This window comes from Rhinoderma darwinii, chromosome 10, assembly GCF_050947455.1.
Source record: "Rhinoderma darwinii isolate aRhiDar2 chromosome 10, aRhiDar2.hap1, whole genome shotgun sequence".
Lineage (NCBI taxonomy): Eukaryota > Metazoa > Chordata > Amphibia > Anura > Rhinodermatidae > Rhinoderma > Rhinoderma darwinii.
This window is the reverse complement of record NC_134696.1, coordinates 51,866,090-51,879,849: the sequence shown is the minus strand read 5'-3', so window position 1 is coordinate 51,879,849 and position 13,760 is coordinate 51,866,090. Positions and strand designations below refer to the sequence as shown.

Here is a 13,760-nt window from a genome sequence, read left to right as displayed (position 1 = left end):
TTAATAAAGTTCAATTATTTATTACGCTGGGTGTGCCTGCTTGTATGTACCACTTTAAGTAGTAAATGCTTTAGTTCCCTATGGGTCTGAGCCTCTCTTTTTTGTTCATTTTCTGTAAGACCAACACTTTTAAAAGGGCCACTGACAGATACAATTGCTCCAGCGGTCACTTAGTACACAAAGGAGTGTTCCTCTCTGCTGCACTAAGCCACCGCTGGACCTAAACAATAATTCGCTGTAAAATAATAAAATAGATAATTGACATAACTGACAATGCGTTGTGTGACATGTCCAACATTCCAGCTTCTTTCTTCTGCGAATGCCTCAAAGCTGGCATTCTCTCAACATCAGGTGGGAAGAATGCCAGCTTCCAGTCATGCGCAGGAAAAAGAAGAAGCCAGACTGCTGGACTGATGTCATGCATCGCAAGCTCACAATGTAAGTTATTTATTTAATTTTTTTACTGCTAATTACCATTGTTTCAGTCCAGTTGTGGCTTTATACAGCAGGGAGGAGCATTCCTTGCTGTACTAAGTGAACATTGGAGCGATTGATCTGTCAATGGCCCTTTAAACATATTGTACGGCTCTCGCGGAATTATATTTCAAAATATGTGGCGTTTACGGCTCTCTTAGCCAAAAAGGTTCCTGACCCCTGGTGTAGAGGGATCAATCCAAGTTGCTTGTGGTCCAGTGTAAAGTTTCCACAGTCAGTGATGGTTTGGGGGCCATGTCATCTGCTGGTGTTGGTCCACTGTGTTATATCAAGTCCAGAGTCAGGAAATTTTCCCTCTGTTGACAAGCTTTATGGAGATGCTGATTTCATTTTCCAGCAGGACTTGGCACCTGCCCACACTGCCAAAAGTACCAATACCTGGTGTAATTACCACAGTATCACTGCCCTTGATTGGCCAGCAAACTCGCCTGACCTAAACCCCATAGAGAATCTATACGGTATTGTCAAGAGGAAGATGAGACACCAGACCCAACAATGCAGATGAGCTGAATGCCGCTATCAAAGCAACCTGGGCTTCCATAACACCTCAGCAGTGCCACAGGCTGATCACCTCCATGCCACACCGCATTGATAACACCTCAGCAGTGCCACAGGCTGATCGCCTCCATGCCACGCCACATTGATAACACCTCAGCAGTGCCACAGGCTGATCGCCCCCATGCCACGCCACATTGATAACACCTCAGCAGTGACACAGGCTGATCGCCTCCATGCCACGCCGCATTGATAACACCTCAGCAGTGCCACAGGCTGATCGCCTCCATGCCACGCCACATTGATAACACCTCAGCAGTGCCACAGGCTGATCGCCCCCATGCCACGCCACATTGATAACACCTCAGCAGTGACACAGGCTGATCGCCTCCATGCCACGCCGCATTGATAACACCTCAGCAGTGCCACAGGCTGATCGCCTCCATGCCATGCCGGATTGATGCAGTATTTCATGCAAAAGGAGCCCGACCAAGTATTGAGGGCATATACTGTACATACTTTTCAGTAGGCCAACATTTTGGTATTAAAAATCATTTTTGAAATTGGGCTTATATAACATTCTAATTTTCTGAGACACTAAATTTTGGGTTTTCATTAACTGTTAGCCATAATCATCAACATTAAAAGAAAAAAATGTTGGGAATAGATCACTCTGTGTGTAATGAATCTATATAATATATGAGTTTCACTTTTTGAATTGAATTAATGAAATAAATTAACTTTTTGATGATATTCTAATTAATTGAGAAGGACCTGTATGTCGTTTTTTCAAAATGCAGCATGTTTTGTGTATGGCATTTTTTTTTCTGGTGTTTTTCCTATAGGAAATAAATACATTGAAAAACGCTTCAAATTTATGGTGTATTTTTACAAGTGTTTATAATAGTGTGTGAAGGAGGCCTTAGGCTGCATTCACACAGAGCGTTTACTGACGTTTTTGGTTCTGCTTTTTTCACAGCTTTTGTGCACATTTTTTTTGCACATTTTTCCCCTATAAAAAGCTGTGGCCAGATGTTACGTTAATGTCCATAGTAAAATATAATAAAGCTTATATACACAATTGGTTTGTGGAATTTTTGCAGCATGCAGCATGCTCTAGGTATGGGGTTTTATAGGCGTTTTTCTCCATAGTCTTCTCTATAGGAAAAACGCCTGTGTGTCGGAGGCCTCGGGCCAGCGCTTTGCGGCAACATATTGCCCACGATTTGTTATACTGTGATCTCATGTGAGATCGCAGCAAAAATTTGCATGTGTTTGCCTGCACTTGGAAACTTAAGGCCACGTTCACACGTGGCAGAATTTTTCCGCTACAAATGTTAGTGCCACTTCGGGGCAATTACGCAACGAATCTGCGCCAACATTTGCATATTTGACAGGTAATTCAGATGTTGCAGATATCACAGCGGACTTGCCACAGATTTCAGTTTTTGCATTGCAAAGGCTGAAAGCTGCAGTAAAATTCCGCTGCTTCTCCGTAACATAATGTGCATGCTGCGAAGGGGAAATTCTGCACCGCAGCCTAATTCCCGCACAGTTATTTTTCGCAACGTCTGAACGACGTTTCCTAAAAATGTATAGAAACAAATGTAAAAAACGGCTGCTGCAGAATTCCATGAGGACTGTCCGCTGCGGAATTCAATAGCAATTCCACTACGTCTGAACGTGGCCTAATTGTATTTTTGAGATAATAACGGGCACATTTACTGAGACTGGTGTTTCATACGCCAGTCTTAGCTACCTGCTGAGCTGGAGTAAGATGCGACAGATTTTGAAGTAAAATGCGACAGGATCCGTCACATCATTGTAGTGCAAAAACCATCCATTCGTCCTCCCCATCCCCATCATCGGACATAAAATAAAAAATAAGTATGCTCACCTGACCGCTTTTCATCTCCCCTCCGTGTTCCCTCAGGCTACCGCAGCATGCGGCGACGCATACTAGGTCCTCACGCAGGGCAGTGTCAGGGCCTTATATGCAACCCAGAACACAACGTCATCAATACTGTGTGACGTACAACGTCCTGATGCTGCCCGGCATCAGGACCTTGAATGAGCCGCCACATGCTGAGGAAGCCGGAGGGAAAAAGAAGATGAATGAGGTGAGCATAATTAATTTTTTATTTAATTGTCCGAAGTGGGTGGGTTGGTGGTGTAGTCTGATCAGTGGGGAACAAGGTACAAGGCCTGGCACGAGCCTCTACCTTGATATGCCCCACAGAGAGAAGTCTATTCTAGCTAGGAGCTGGCATAGATGTCCACTATAATTTACCCCAGTATTCTAGCAAAAATTATAATACATTTGTTGTGCTGCTGTTTCACAAAAGTGGTGAGGGCGCATAAAAAGGCTCTTTATAAAATGTTTTAGTCACTTTTCGCGTCTCACTAGACACTTTTCAAAAGTGTCTAGAAATGGAGGCGTGGCTAAGTGAATTAGTCAATTAGTCCAATTTATTACTGACGTGCACATCTTCAGCCTAAGGTTTCTTGTGTATGATCATTGCCATTTTGTGGACCGCAAAACACGGATCCTAGTAGGTTCCGTGTGCTGCTAGTTTTTTTTGCAGACACATACACTAGGATGGGTGAGACAGACCGCAAATATGGAATAGGACCTGTTCTATAATTTGTGGAACAGACAGACCGATTCGCATAAAAAACCGGATGTGTGCATGGCCCCATAGAAATGAATGGTTCAGTATGCTATCTGCAAAAAAATAAATAAACCAGATAGGACACAGAAGAAAATAACAGTTGTTGCATGAGCCCTAACTTATCTAGTTTATGCCGTCTCAGTTTCAGACAGTATAAGGGCATGCCCCCACGTGGCGGAATTCCTCCGCAACTGTCCGCATCAATGCCGCACCTAATCCGGGTTGCGGATTACGGCTGCGGATCTGCCCAAAATGTGCAGTAAATTGATGCGGACTAGCTGCTGCGGACTGCGGGAAAAGTGCTTCCCTTCTCTCTATCAGTGCAGGAAATAGAGAAGGGACAGCACTTTCCCTAGTGAAAGTAAACGACTTTCATACTTACCGGCCGTGACGCGTCCCTCTTTCGGCATCCAGCCCTACCTCCCTGGATGACGCGGCAGTCCATGTGACCGCTGCAGCCTGTGATTGGCTGCAGCCGTCACTAAGACTGAAACGTCATCCTGGGAAGCTGGACTGGAGACAGAAGCAGGGAGTTCTCGGTAAGTATGAACTTCTATTTTTTTTACAGGTTGCTGTATATTGTTATCGGTAGTCACTGTCCAGGGTGCAGAAACAGTTACTGCCGATCGCTAAACTCTTTTAGCACCCTGGACAGTGACTATTTACTGACGTCTCCTAGCAACGCTCCCGTAATTCCGGGAGCCCCATTGACTTCCTCAGTCTGGCTGTAGACCTAGAAATACATAGGTCCAGCCAGAATGAAGAAATGTCATGGCAAAAAAGCAAGACGCATCCGCAGCACACATAACATGTGCATGACAGCTGCGGACTTCATTGCGGAATTTAGAATCTCCATTGAAGTCAATGGAGAAATTCCGCCATGAGTCCGCAACCAGTCCGCCACTGCTCCGCAACAGACAGAGCATGCTGCGGACACCAAATTCCGCTCCGCAGCCTATGCTCCGCAGCGGAATTTTACGCATCGTCTAAACGAACACTTCTAAATTTAAGTTGAAGTCAATGGAGAAACGGCTCCGCTGCGGATTAACGCTGCGGAGTGTCCGCAGCGGAATTCAAGTGAAATTCCGCCACGTGTGAACCCAGCCTAAATAAGGCCAGGAACATAAACGCAGTTTTGATGCCGTTTTTGTCTCTGTTTTTTTTATCCAAACACAAGAGTGCACACAAAAGAAAGGAGAGACATCAGTCTTTTCTTTATACCTTTCCTTCCATTTGGTTTTACTTCTGGCTTTGGCTCCCGGCCTATATCTGCCCTATGGTTGTTTTTTTTGTTTTGCATTTGCAAAATTGTGTATGCATGACATCATGTACACATGCGACGTCTACTATGCTATAATTTAACCCCTTGAGTACCCAGCTCATTTTGGCCTTGAGGACCAGACCCATTTTTTCAAATCTGACATGTGTCACTTTATGTGGTAATAACTCTGGAATGCTTTTACCTATCCAATTGATTCTGAAATTGTTTTCTCGTGACATATTGTACATTATGTTAGTGAAAAAAATTTGGTCGATAAATTAATTGCTTATTTGTGAAAAACACGAAAATGTTGAGAAAATTTGAAGAAATTATGATTTTTCCAATTTTAAATGTATCTGCTTGTAAAACAGATAGTAATAGTTACTAATTAACATTTCCCATATGTCTACTTTATGTTTGCATCGTTTTTTGAACATCCTTTTATTTTTCTAGGACGTTACAAGGCTTAGAACTTTAGCAGCAATTTCTCCCATTTTTAAGAAAATTTCAAAAAGCTATTTTTTTCAGGGACGAGTTCAGTTCTGAAGTGGTTTTGAGGGCCCTATATATTAGAAACCCCCATAAAACACCCCATTTTGAAAACTGCACCCCTCAAAGTATCCAAAACAGCACTCAGAAAGTCAACCCTTTAGGCGTTTTACAGGAATTGAAGGAAAGTATAGCTGACATTTTCAAATTTAATTTTTTTTTTTATAAAATTCATATGTAATACATTTTTTTCTGTACCACAGAAGGTTTTACCTGAGAAACGCAACTCAATATTTATTTCCCAGGTTCTGCAGTTTTTAGAAATAGCCCACATGTGGCCCTAGTGTGCTAATGGACTGAAACACAGGCCTCAGAAGGAAAGGAGCACCTAGAGGATTTTGGGGCCTCCTTTTTTCAGAATATATTTTAGGCACCATGTCAGGTTTGAAGAGGTCTTGTGGTGCCAAAAATGTGGAAACCCCTAAAAGTGACCCCATTTTTTAAACTACACCCCTCAGGTAATTTATCTAGGGGTATAGTTAGCATTTTGACCCCACAGGTATTTTGGTATATTTATTGGAGTTAGTCTGTGAAAATGAAAATCTACTTTTTTTCTGGAAAAACTCAAAAATTTCTAATTTTGCAAGAAATAAAGGAGAAAAAGCACCCCAACATTTGTAAAGCAATTTCTGCTGATTACGGAAATACCCCATATGTGGTAATAAACTGCTGTTTGGACCCACAGCAGGGCTCAGAAGGGAAGGAGCGCCATTTGGATTTTGGAGCTCTGATTTTACTGGAATGGTTTTCGGTGCCGTGTCACGTTTGCAACGCCCTGGAGGGACCTAAACAGTGGAAACCCCCAAAAGTGACCCCATTTTGGAAACTATACCCCTCAAGGAATTTTTCTAGTGGTATAGTTAGCATTTTGACCCTACAGGTTTTTTGCTGAATTTATTGGAATTAGTCTGTGAAGATAAAAAGAGACTTTTTTTGGAAAAAAAACTGAATTTTCTAATTTTTATAAGGAATAAAGGAGAAAAAGCACCTCCACATTTGTAAAACAATTCCTACTGATTACGGTAATACCCCATATGTGGTAATAAACTGCTGTTTGGACCCACGGCAGGGCTCAGAAGGGACGGAGCACCATTTGGATTTTGCATCTCAGATTTTGCTGAATGGGTTTCTGGGGGCCATGTCGCATTTGCAGAGCTCCTGAAGTACCAGTACAGTAGACATTCCCCAGGTGTGATTCCAATTTGGAGACTACACCCCTGAAATAATTAAATTAGAGGTGTAATGAGCATTTTGAGCCCTCAAGTGTTTTATAGATTTTATTAGAATTGGTCCGTGAAAACAAAAAATTTTTTTTCCAATACCCTGTAGATTTAGCTCATAATTTTTCATTTCCACAAGGAATACAGGAGAAAAGACACCCCAAAATGTGTTACACAATTTCTCCTGAGTAGGGAAATACCCCATATGTGGTTGTAAATGGCTATTTGGACATACAGCAAGGGTCTAAACGGAAAAAGCGCAATTTCGTTTTTGGAGTGGAGATTTTACAAAATTAGTTTTTGACGCCATGTTGCATTGCGCTGAAGTACCAGTACAGTGAAAACTCCAGAGAAGTGACCCCATTTAGGAAACTACACCCCTCAAGGAATTCATCTAGAAGTGTAGTGAGCATTTTGACCCCCAAAGGTTTTGCAGAAATTAGTGCACAGTGGATGTTGCAGATTGAAAATTGCCATTTTCCACAGGTATGCGCTATTTCAGTGCCCAATGTGTTGGGCCCAGCTCGTACCACTCCATTTTTTCTGAGGTGAGGAGACCAAAAAACTGAAATTCTTTCACAGTTTTTTTTTATAATTTTTTAACGGTGTTCTCTGTGCAGTATAAACAACATGTTTACTTTATTCTGCGGTTCCATACGATTATGGCAATACCAAATTGATATTGTTTTTATATGTTTTACTACTTTTACAAAATAAAAACACTTTTTTTCTAAATAAATTGTTTTAGTGTCACCATGTCCTGAGAGCCATAACTTTTTTATTTTTTTGTCGACGGAGCTGAGCGAGGGCTTGTTTTTTGCGTGACACACTGTAGTTTTTATTGGTACCTTGTTTGGCTACGCGCGACTTTTTGATCACTTTTTATTCCATTTTTTTGGAAACAACGTGACCAAAAAAGGAAATTCTGCCATTGTTTTTTATTGTATTTTTTTTACGGTGTTCACCGTGCGGGATAAATAATATGATCTTTTTTTAGGTCAGGCCAATACGAACGCGGCGATGCCTATTATGTCTATTTTTTATTTTTTTTTCATATTATAAAGGGCTTGATTAGGGAAACAGGGTGATTATTGGGTTTATTACGTAAAACTTTTATTTATTTATCGAAAACTTTTTTTTTCCCTCTTTTTAATTTACACATACTAGGAGACTGGAAGATCTGATCTTCTGATCCCCTGTACAATACACTGCACTACTTCTGTATGTACTGATGTAGTGCAGTGTATTGTAACTGTCACTTTACAACTGACAGTTGAGCCTATTACGTCCTGCCTTGGGCAGGACCTAATAGGCTCCCGTACCTGGCAACCAGGAAGCCGTTGCTAGGCTTCCTGGTTGCCATTGCAACCATCAGAACCCCGTGATTTTTTTGCGGGGGGGGGGGGCAATGGGGTGCAGAGGGAGCCCCCTCCCTCTGTATCAATCACTTAAATGCCGCTGTCGCTATTGACAGCGGCATTTAAGGGGTTAAACTACAGCGATCGTAAAGAACAGTGATCGCTGTTGTTGCAGTGGGATGTCGGCTGTATATTACAGCCGACATCCGATGAAGATGGAGTGCGCACAGCTCCTGTGCACGCTTCGTCCTCAGGGCGTTACTATATGCCCATTTTCGGGAAGGGGTTAATAAAAATAGTGTTTTGTTTTTTTACACCGCTTTCTCTGATCTCCTCACGGATCTCACAGAAATGAGGAGATCAGAGAAAGTGACAGGAGCTCTCTCCTGTAGACGACGTCACAGATGGCTGTGATTGGTCAGTCTTCAGAGACTGACCAATCACAGCAATCGCCGGCATGGGGGACTGCTAATTGGTCCCCAGGCCGGTAACAGAGACGGTTAGCTGTCAATGACCGCTGCCGCCGCTGTTATATCACTATGTGATTTCACAGTTTATTCCTTCTCCGCAATAGTACGGCGAAGGTCCGCTGCAATGAGCGGCCTGCGCCGTACTATTGCGGAGAAGGTACGCAACGGGTTAAGATTGTACATGATATCGAAATGCGATTTAGTGTGCAGACATTATAATATTGCATGTTTAAACGCCATGAAGCTCTGGTCTTAATGATAACAGCTAGTTGTCATATGTCAGAGAGAGACTCACACAAAGGCAAAATTCACACGAACTTGTGCGTTTTGCGTGCGTAAAAAACGCAGCATTTTTCCTGCGCTGCAGTTCCGTGTGACATCAGTGTATGGTGCTGGTCAACGTTTTTTACGCGCGTATGTCAGCCGTAGGAGGTGGTTTTCTTGTTCTCATCATTTATTGTGCAACAGTTGTGTGAATCACGTACAGCACACAGATGTGCGTCCGTGTGCTGTCCGTGACTTTCACGCATCCATTGACTTCAATGGGTGCGTGATGCGCAAAAAACGCACAAGTATAGGACATGCAGTCAGTTTCACGCAGCGGACACACGCTGCGTGAAAAACACAATGTCTGAATGGGCCCATTGACTTGCATAGGTCCATGTGAGGTGCGTTGTTTTAAGAATGTGCCCAGTAAGGGCACATTCAGACGTGGCGGAATTGCTGTTGAATTATGCTGTGAACAGTCCGCAGTGGAATTCTGCAGCAGCCGTTTTTTACATTTGTTTGTATACATTTTTAGGAAAGTTAGTTCAGACGTTGTAGAAAATAACTGTGCGGAAATCAGGTTGTGGTGCAGAATTTTCCCTCTGCAGCATTATTTATTTATTTCAGTTACTTATATAGCACCAACATATTACGCAGCGCTGTACAGAGGTCCTCTTTTTTACTGTCCCCATTGGGGCTCACAATCTAAATTCCCCATTGGTATGTTTTCAGGTGTGGGAGGAAACCGGAGTACCCGGAGGAAACCCACGGAGAACATACAAACTCCATGCAGATATTGTCCTTGGTTGGATTTGAACCCAGGACCCCAGCGCTGTGCTGCAAGGCAACAGTGCTAACCACTGCCCAAGACATTCTGGAGAAGAAGTGGAATTTCACTGCGGATTTCAGCCTTTGCAATGCAAAAACTGAAATCTGTGGCAAGTCCGCTGTGATATCTGCAACGTCTGAATTACCTGTCAAATATGCAAATGTTGGTGCAGATTCGTTGCGTAATTGCCCCAAATCTACACCAACATTTCCGCCAACAATTCCGCCACGTGCCCTAAGGGTATGTTCACACGGGCTATTTTCAGCCGTTTTTCGTTTTCCAGCCTGAAAAACGGCTAAAAATGCGGGGGCTAAATGCCTCCGAACAGCTGCCCATTGAATTCAATGGGAAAAATGGCGTTCCGTTCCCACAGGGCGTTTTTTACGCGGCCGCATAAAAAAACACCTCGTAAAAAGAAGCGCATGTCACTTCTTGAGCCATTTTTGGAGTTGTTTTTCATTGACTCAATAGAAAAACAGCTCCAAAAATGGGCGTAAAAAAACGCTGCAAAAAACGCAAGTTGCTTAAAAAAACGTCTGAAAATCAGAGGCGGTTTTCCCTTGAAAACAGCTCCATATTTTCAGACGTTTTTTGTTAAGCGTGTGAACATATCCTTTGGGTATGTTCACACAAGCTATTTTCAGACGTTTTTCGGGCCATAAACCCCCCGAAAAACGGCTAAACATGCGGAGGCTGAACGCCTACGAACATCTACCCATTGATTTCAATAGGAAAAATGGCGTTCTGTTCCGACGGGCGTTTTTTTACGCTTTATTTTAAAAAAAGACGTCCCGTAAAAAGAAGTGCATGTCACTTCTAAGCCGTTTTTGGAGCCGTTTTTCATTGACTCAATAGAAAACGGCCATAAAAAACGCAGCGGAAAACGCTAGTTTGATTTAAAAAAACGGCTGAAAATCAGGAGCTGTTTTCGCTTGAAAACCGCTCCGTATTTTCAGACGTTTTTGATTAAGCGTGTGAACATACCCTAAGAATCTGAAACACCTGCACTAGGGTGTGATAGATGTAACTCGCCCCTTGATTTTCTTGCTTATCTGCACTTGGTATTTGATTTCAGGGCAGGTGCTATATGTAGCAGAGCTCTGTTTGCTATCTGAACTCAGTTATTAACTTTGTGTAGGATGCAACTTCCTACTGTGCAAAGGGAGGTGGCCATTCAAATAGAAGAATAAAAGGTTAAAGTCCTGCCTTGTAGAGAGGAGGAGAATTGTGTGACGGCTGCTGCTGCTATTAATGATTTCACTGTCTCACTTCCCTGTTGCTCTGAAAGTACAAAGATCTGACAAGTCCCAACTTTATTCTGAGTGACAATGAGAAAGTGACAGGATCAGGAGTTCACGGTGACATCCGAAATACCAGCACGGCAGGTGTAACGAGAGTTCCCCGGGAATTTGAGCCTCTCAGGTGTTGGGTCCTAACAAGAATCTCAATGCCCCTATGGCGTTTCACTACATCACACCAGGGCGATGCAACCTGTCTCCTCTGCTACTGGTAAGTACGGTGTCATTATGGCAGATGTATGATATGTAATTGGAATGGCTGAGACTCGTAGATCCACATCAGCCTCTCAATAATAATGATTCTTGATGATGAGGGTCGAAACATGTTGGGGCTCATGTATACAAACTGTCGGCGGGGGGAAATATCTCTAAAACGGTAACGTCATATACAGAACAGCCTGAGACATTTAAGTATACGTTTTCTGGCTTATACGTCGGTCATTGTGCGACATATGCTTACTTGTTGTGTGACATTTCCAGGTCTAGAAATTTCGAAAGTATGCGAAAGCAAATAACTGTCATGTGCTGCCTTGTGAGTGACATATCTCCGAGACATTTTCTGCTTGTGGCGCACTACTGGGACCGTTTCTTTAGACCGTGATGTCCAAGAGACATATGAAACTACATGTATAGTGTTTGTATACAAATATGGAATTGGATAAAGCCATATTGTGATGGCATGTGCTATTCTCCGCAGCTCTAGGTTGTCTTCTGGTTAAAGTAACGTAAAAAGTGTCCTCTAACCTCTTGTAACGTGCACATTTACGATATATTTCTATGAAGTACAGTAAAAAATAGTGTAGTACCGTGTTAGCCAGAAACAATATGCAATGTTAAATACTTTTCTGTCAAAAAAGACAAAAGTATAGTAGGTATGATACCTGTATTGGCTAACCATAAAAGGTTAGCCAATAAAGGTATCATACCTACTATACTTTTGTCTTTTTTGACACAAAAGTATTTAACATTGCATATATTTCTATGAATTTCGTGTGCTGCATTATGTGCTTCTTTAGATTAGTTTTAGTTTTTTGGTTCCTCATTTTGAATTTTAAAGTTCATAGAGAAATAAGCATCTGTATAAATACTAGATATTGTATAGGGATACCTACAATGTAATGCTGTATAGGTAAGAATGTAGTGAGTGGAAACTTGGTTTTTTATTAGATATGCAAATAAGACTGAGGATGTGGATCCAATTTGTATATTCACATAAAGATATTGCAGGTGAGCAAATCACGTTCTCCAGGGAGGATGAGGGAAATAAATGAGAACCGATAGGGGCCAATTTATCAATATTCATGCATAATTTATTTTTTTCTTTGAGTAAGGTCTGAGACGTATTCTTATAAATGTCTCATAGCATATGTCTCTAATAATACACCCCATTCAATAAGCTCTGCACCTGTTGTACGGATGTAGCCATCTTTATCTTGACTGATAACTTGCTGCAGCGTTATATCACATAACAAAAGCCATTGAAAAAGTCAAGATAAAGGATCTTTCCACTATGTATCAATTGCGTTCACAGTCAAGATGAAGACCGCTACATCTGTACATGAGTGACAGAATTATTTCTTTAGACATCGACAATTAGTCTTTCTAGCTGTGATCAGACGCTGCAAACCAGGTATGAAAAGAAAACCCTTTAAAAACCTGCTGTAAAGCCTTATTCAGATGAACGTTGAAACCGTCTGCGTGACGGACATGTTTTTAACGGCCATCATGTGGCTTTATGTGCTTCTATGGGGCAATTTACACGGCCGTTGTTTTAGTCTATGAGGGATCCGTGAAAACGAGTCCCACCTAGGTGCAAATCGGCCGTGAAAAATGGCAGTCGAGGGCCCAGGTACATGTCTTGCTTTGGGCCCTAGCTATCCAAGCTATACCATGCCTCTGATGGGGGAGGTCAACTGACTTTTCAGAACTTACTCCGATGTTATAGCTGTGACACATTGAAAAATATGCCAGAATATTCATAGGGTTAGTGCTGTAAGTATATTTGGTTAAAAATGTACAAGTAAAATAACTAAGCACTGATAAACTAAGCACTACAGTTTATTCTATAGCCTATAATTGACTAGCAATTGGGAATAAAACATACTGTCAGGGAGAGAAAAATCCCTCAGCCCGTCCTTTTTCTGAAGGAATTTACAGGGCTTGTCCCATCTGGCATATTAAGGCATATAGACATCATAGAGGAGGGACCCCCTATGCGATTATACATTATAGCAGCCGAAGGGATTCTAACATGCAGGGGTCTCAAAAGGATACTGACTCGTATTAATATCCTTCTGCACTATAGCAAGTCATAAAGCATTTCTCTATACAGTGAGAAAAATTGAAGGGTTCTCTCTGAAAATAACTGCTATGAAGATATTTGGTAAGGTTGGCTCTGAGTGACCTGATGACTGAACAAGCAAACCCATGAGAGCTAATATGGCTGACCATGGCATATGACAGGTATCTACTTCCTGACCCAAAAAGTAAAGGCAGGAGAAACAGCAGAGATTACAAGAGACCGCACAGCTACTGCTCTTAAGAACTCAGGAGTATAGTCAAGATCTATTTTTTTGCTGTAGATAGTTTATTAAAATTAAGATAGAGATTATATATGTAGAAATTGTATTTTTCCCCATTTGGAATTTAATCGGTAAGGTTCTGTTTTTCTGATATATTTATAATTCTGCAGTAGAAAAAAAAAAAAGAGATCTTCTAGTCACTTAGGCAGAGTTCGCACAGAGTGCTTGTGTAGCAGTTTGGATCATATACTATATATCGTTCCAAAGGTATCCCGGTTAACTTCAGATGGAATTGTCCTCTGCTGGACATCATAGACTCTTTTT

At 41.9% G+C, this 13,760-nt stretch overlaps 1 protein-coding gene across 2 annotated transcripts in view; it reads left to right on the top strand.

The window, feature by feature from the left end:
* The first annotated feature begins 358 nt into the window (after nt 1–358).
* Nucleotides 359–13,760, top strand: part of PTPRH (protein tyrosine phosphatase receptor type H) — a 167,939-nt gene continuing 154,537 nt past the window's right edge. Inside the window, exons 1-2 of one of the 2 annotated variants that reach the window (XM_075839920.1) lie at nt 359–438; nt 10,905–11,125. In XM_075839920.1, the coding sequence (XP_075696035.1) occupies nt 11,072–11,125 (54 nt within the window). In that variant the 5' untranslated portion in view covers nt 359–438; nt 10,905–11,071. Of the gene's footprint in view, nt 439–10,852; nt 11,126–13,760 lie in introns of those variants that run through there. The other variant, XM_075839921.1, reaches the window with a different exon arrangement.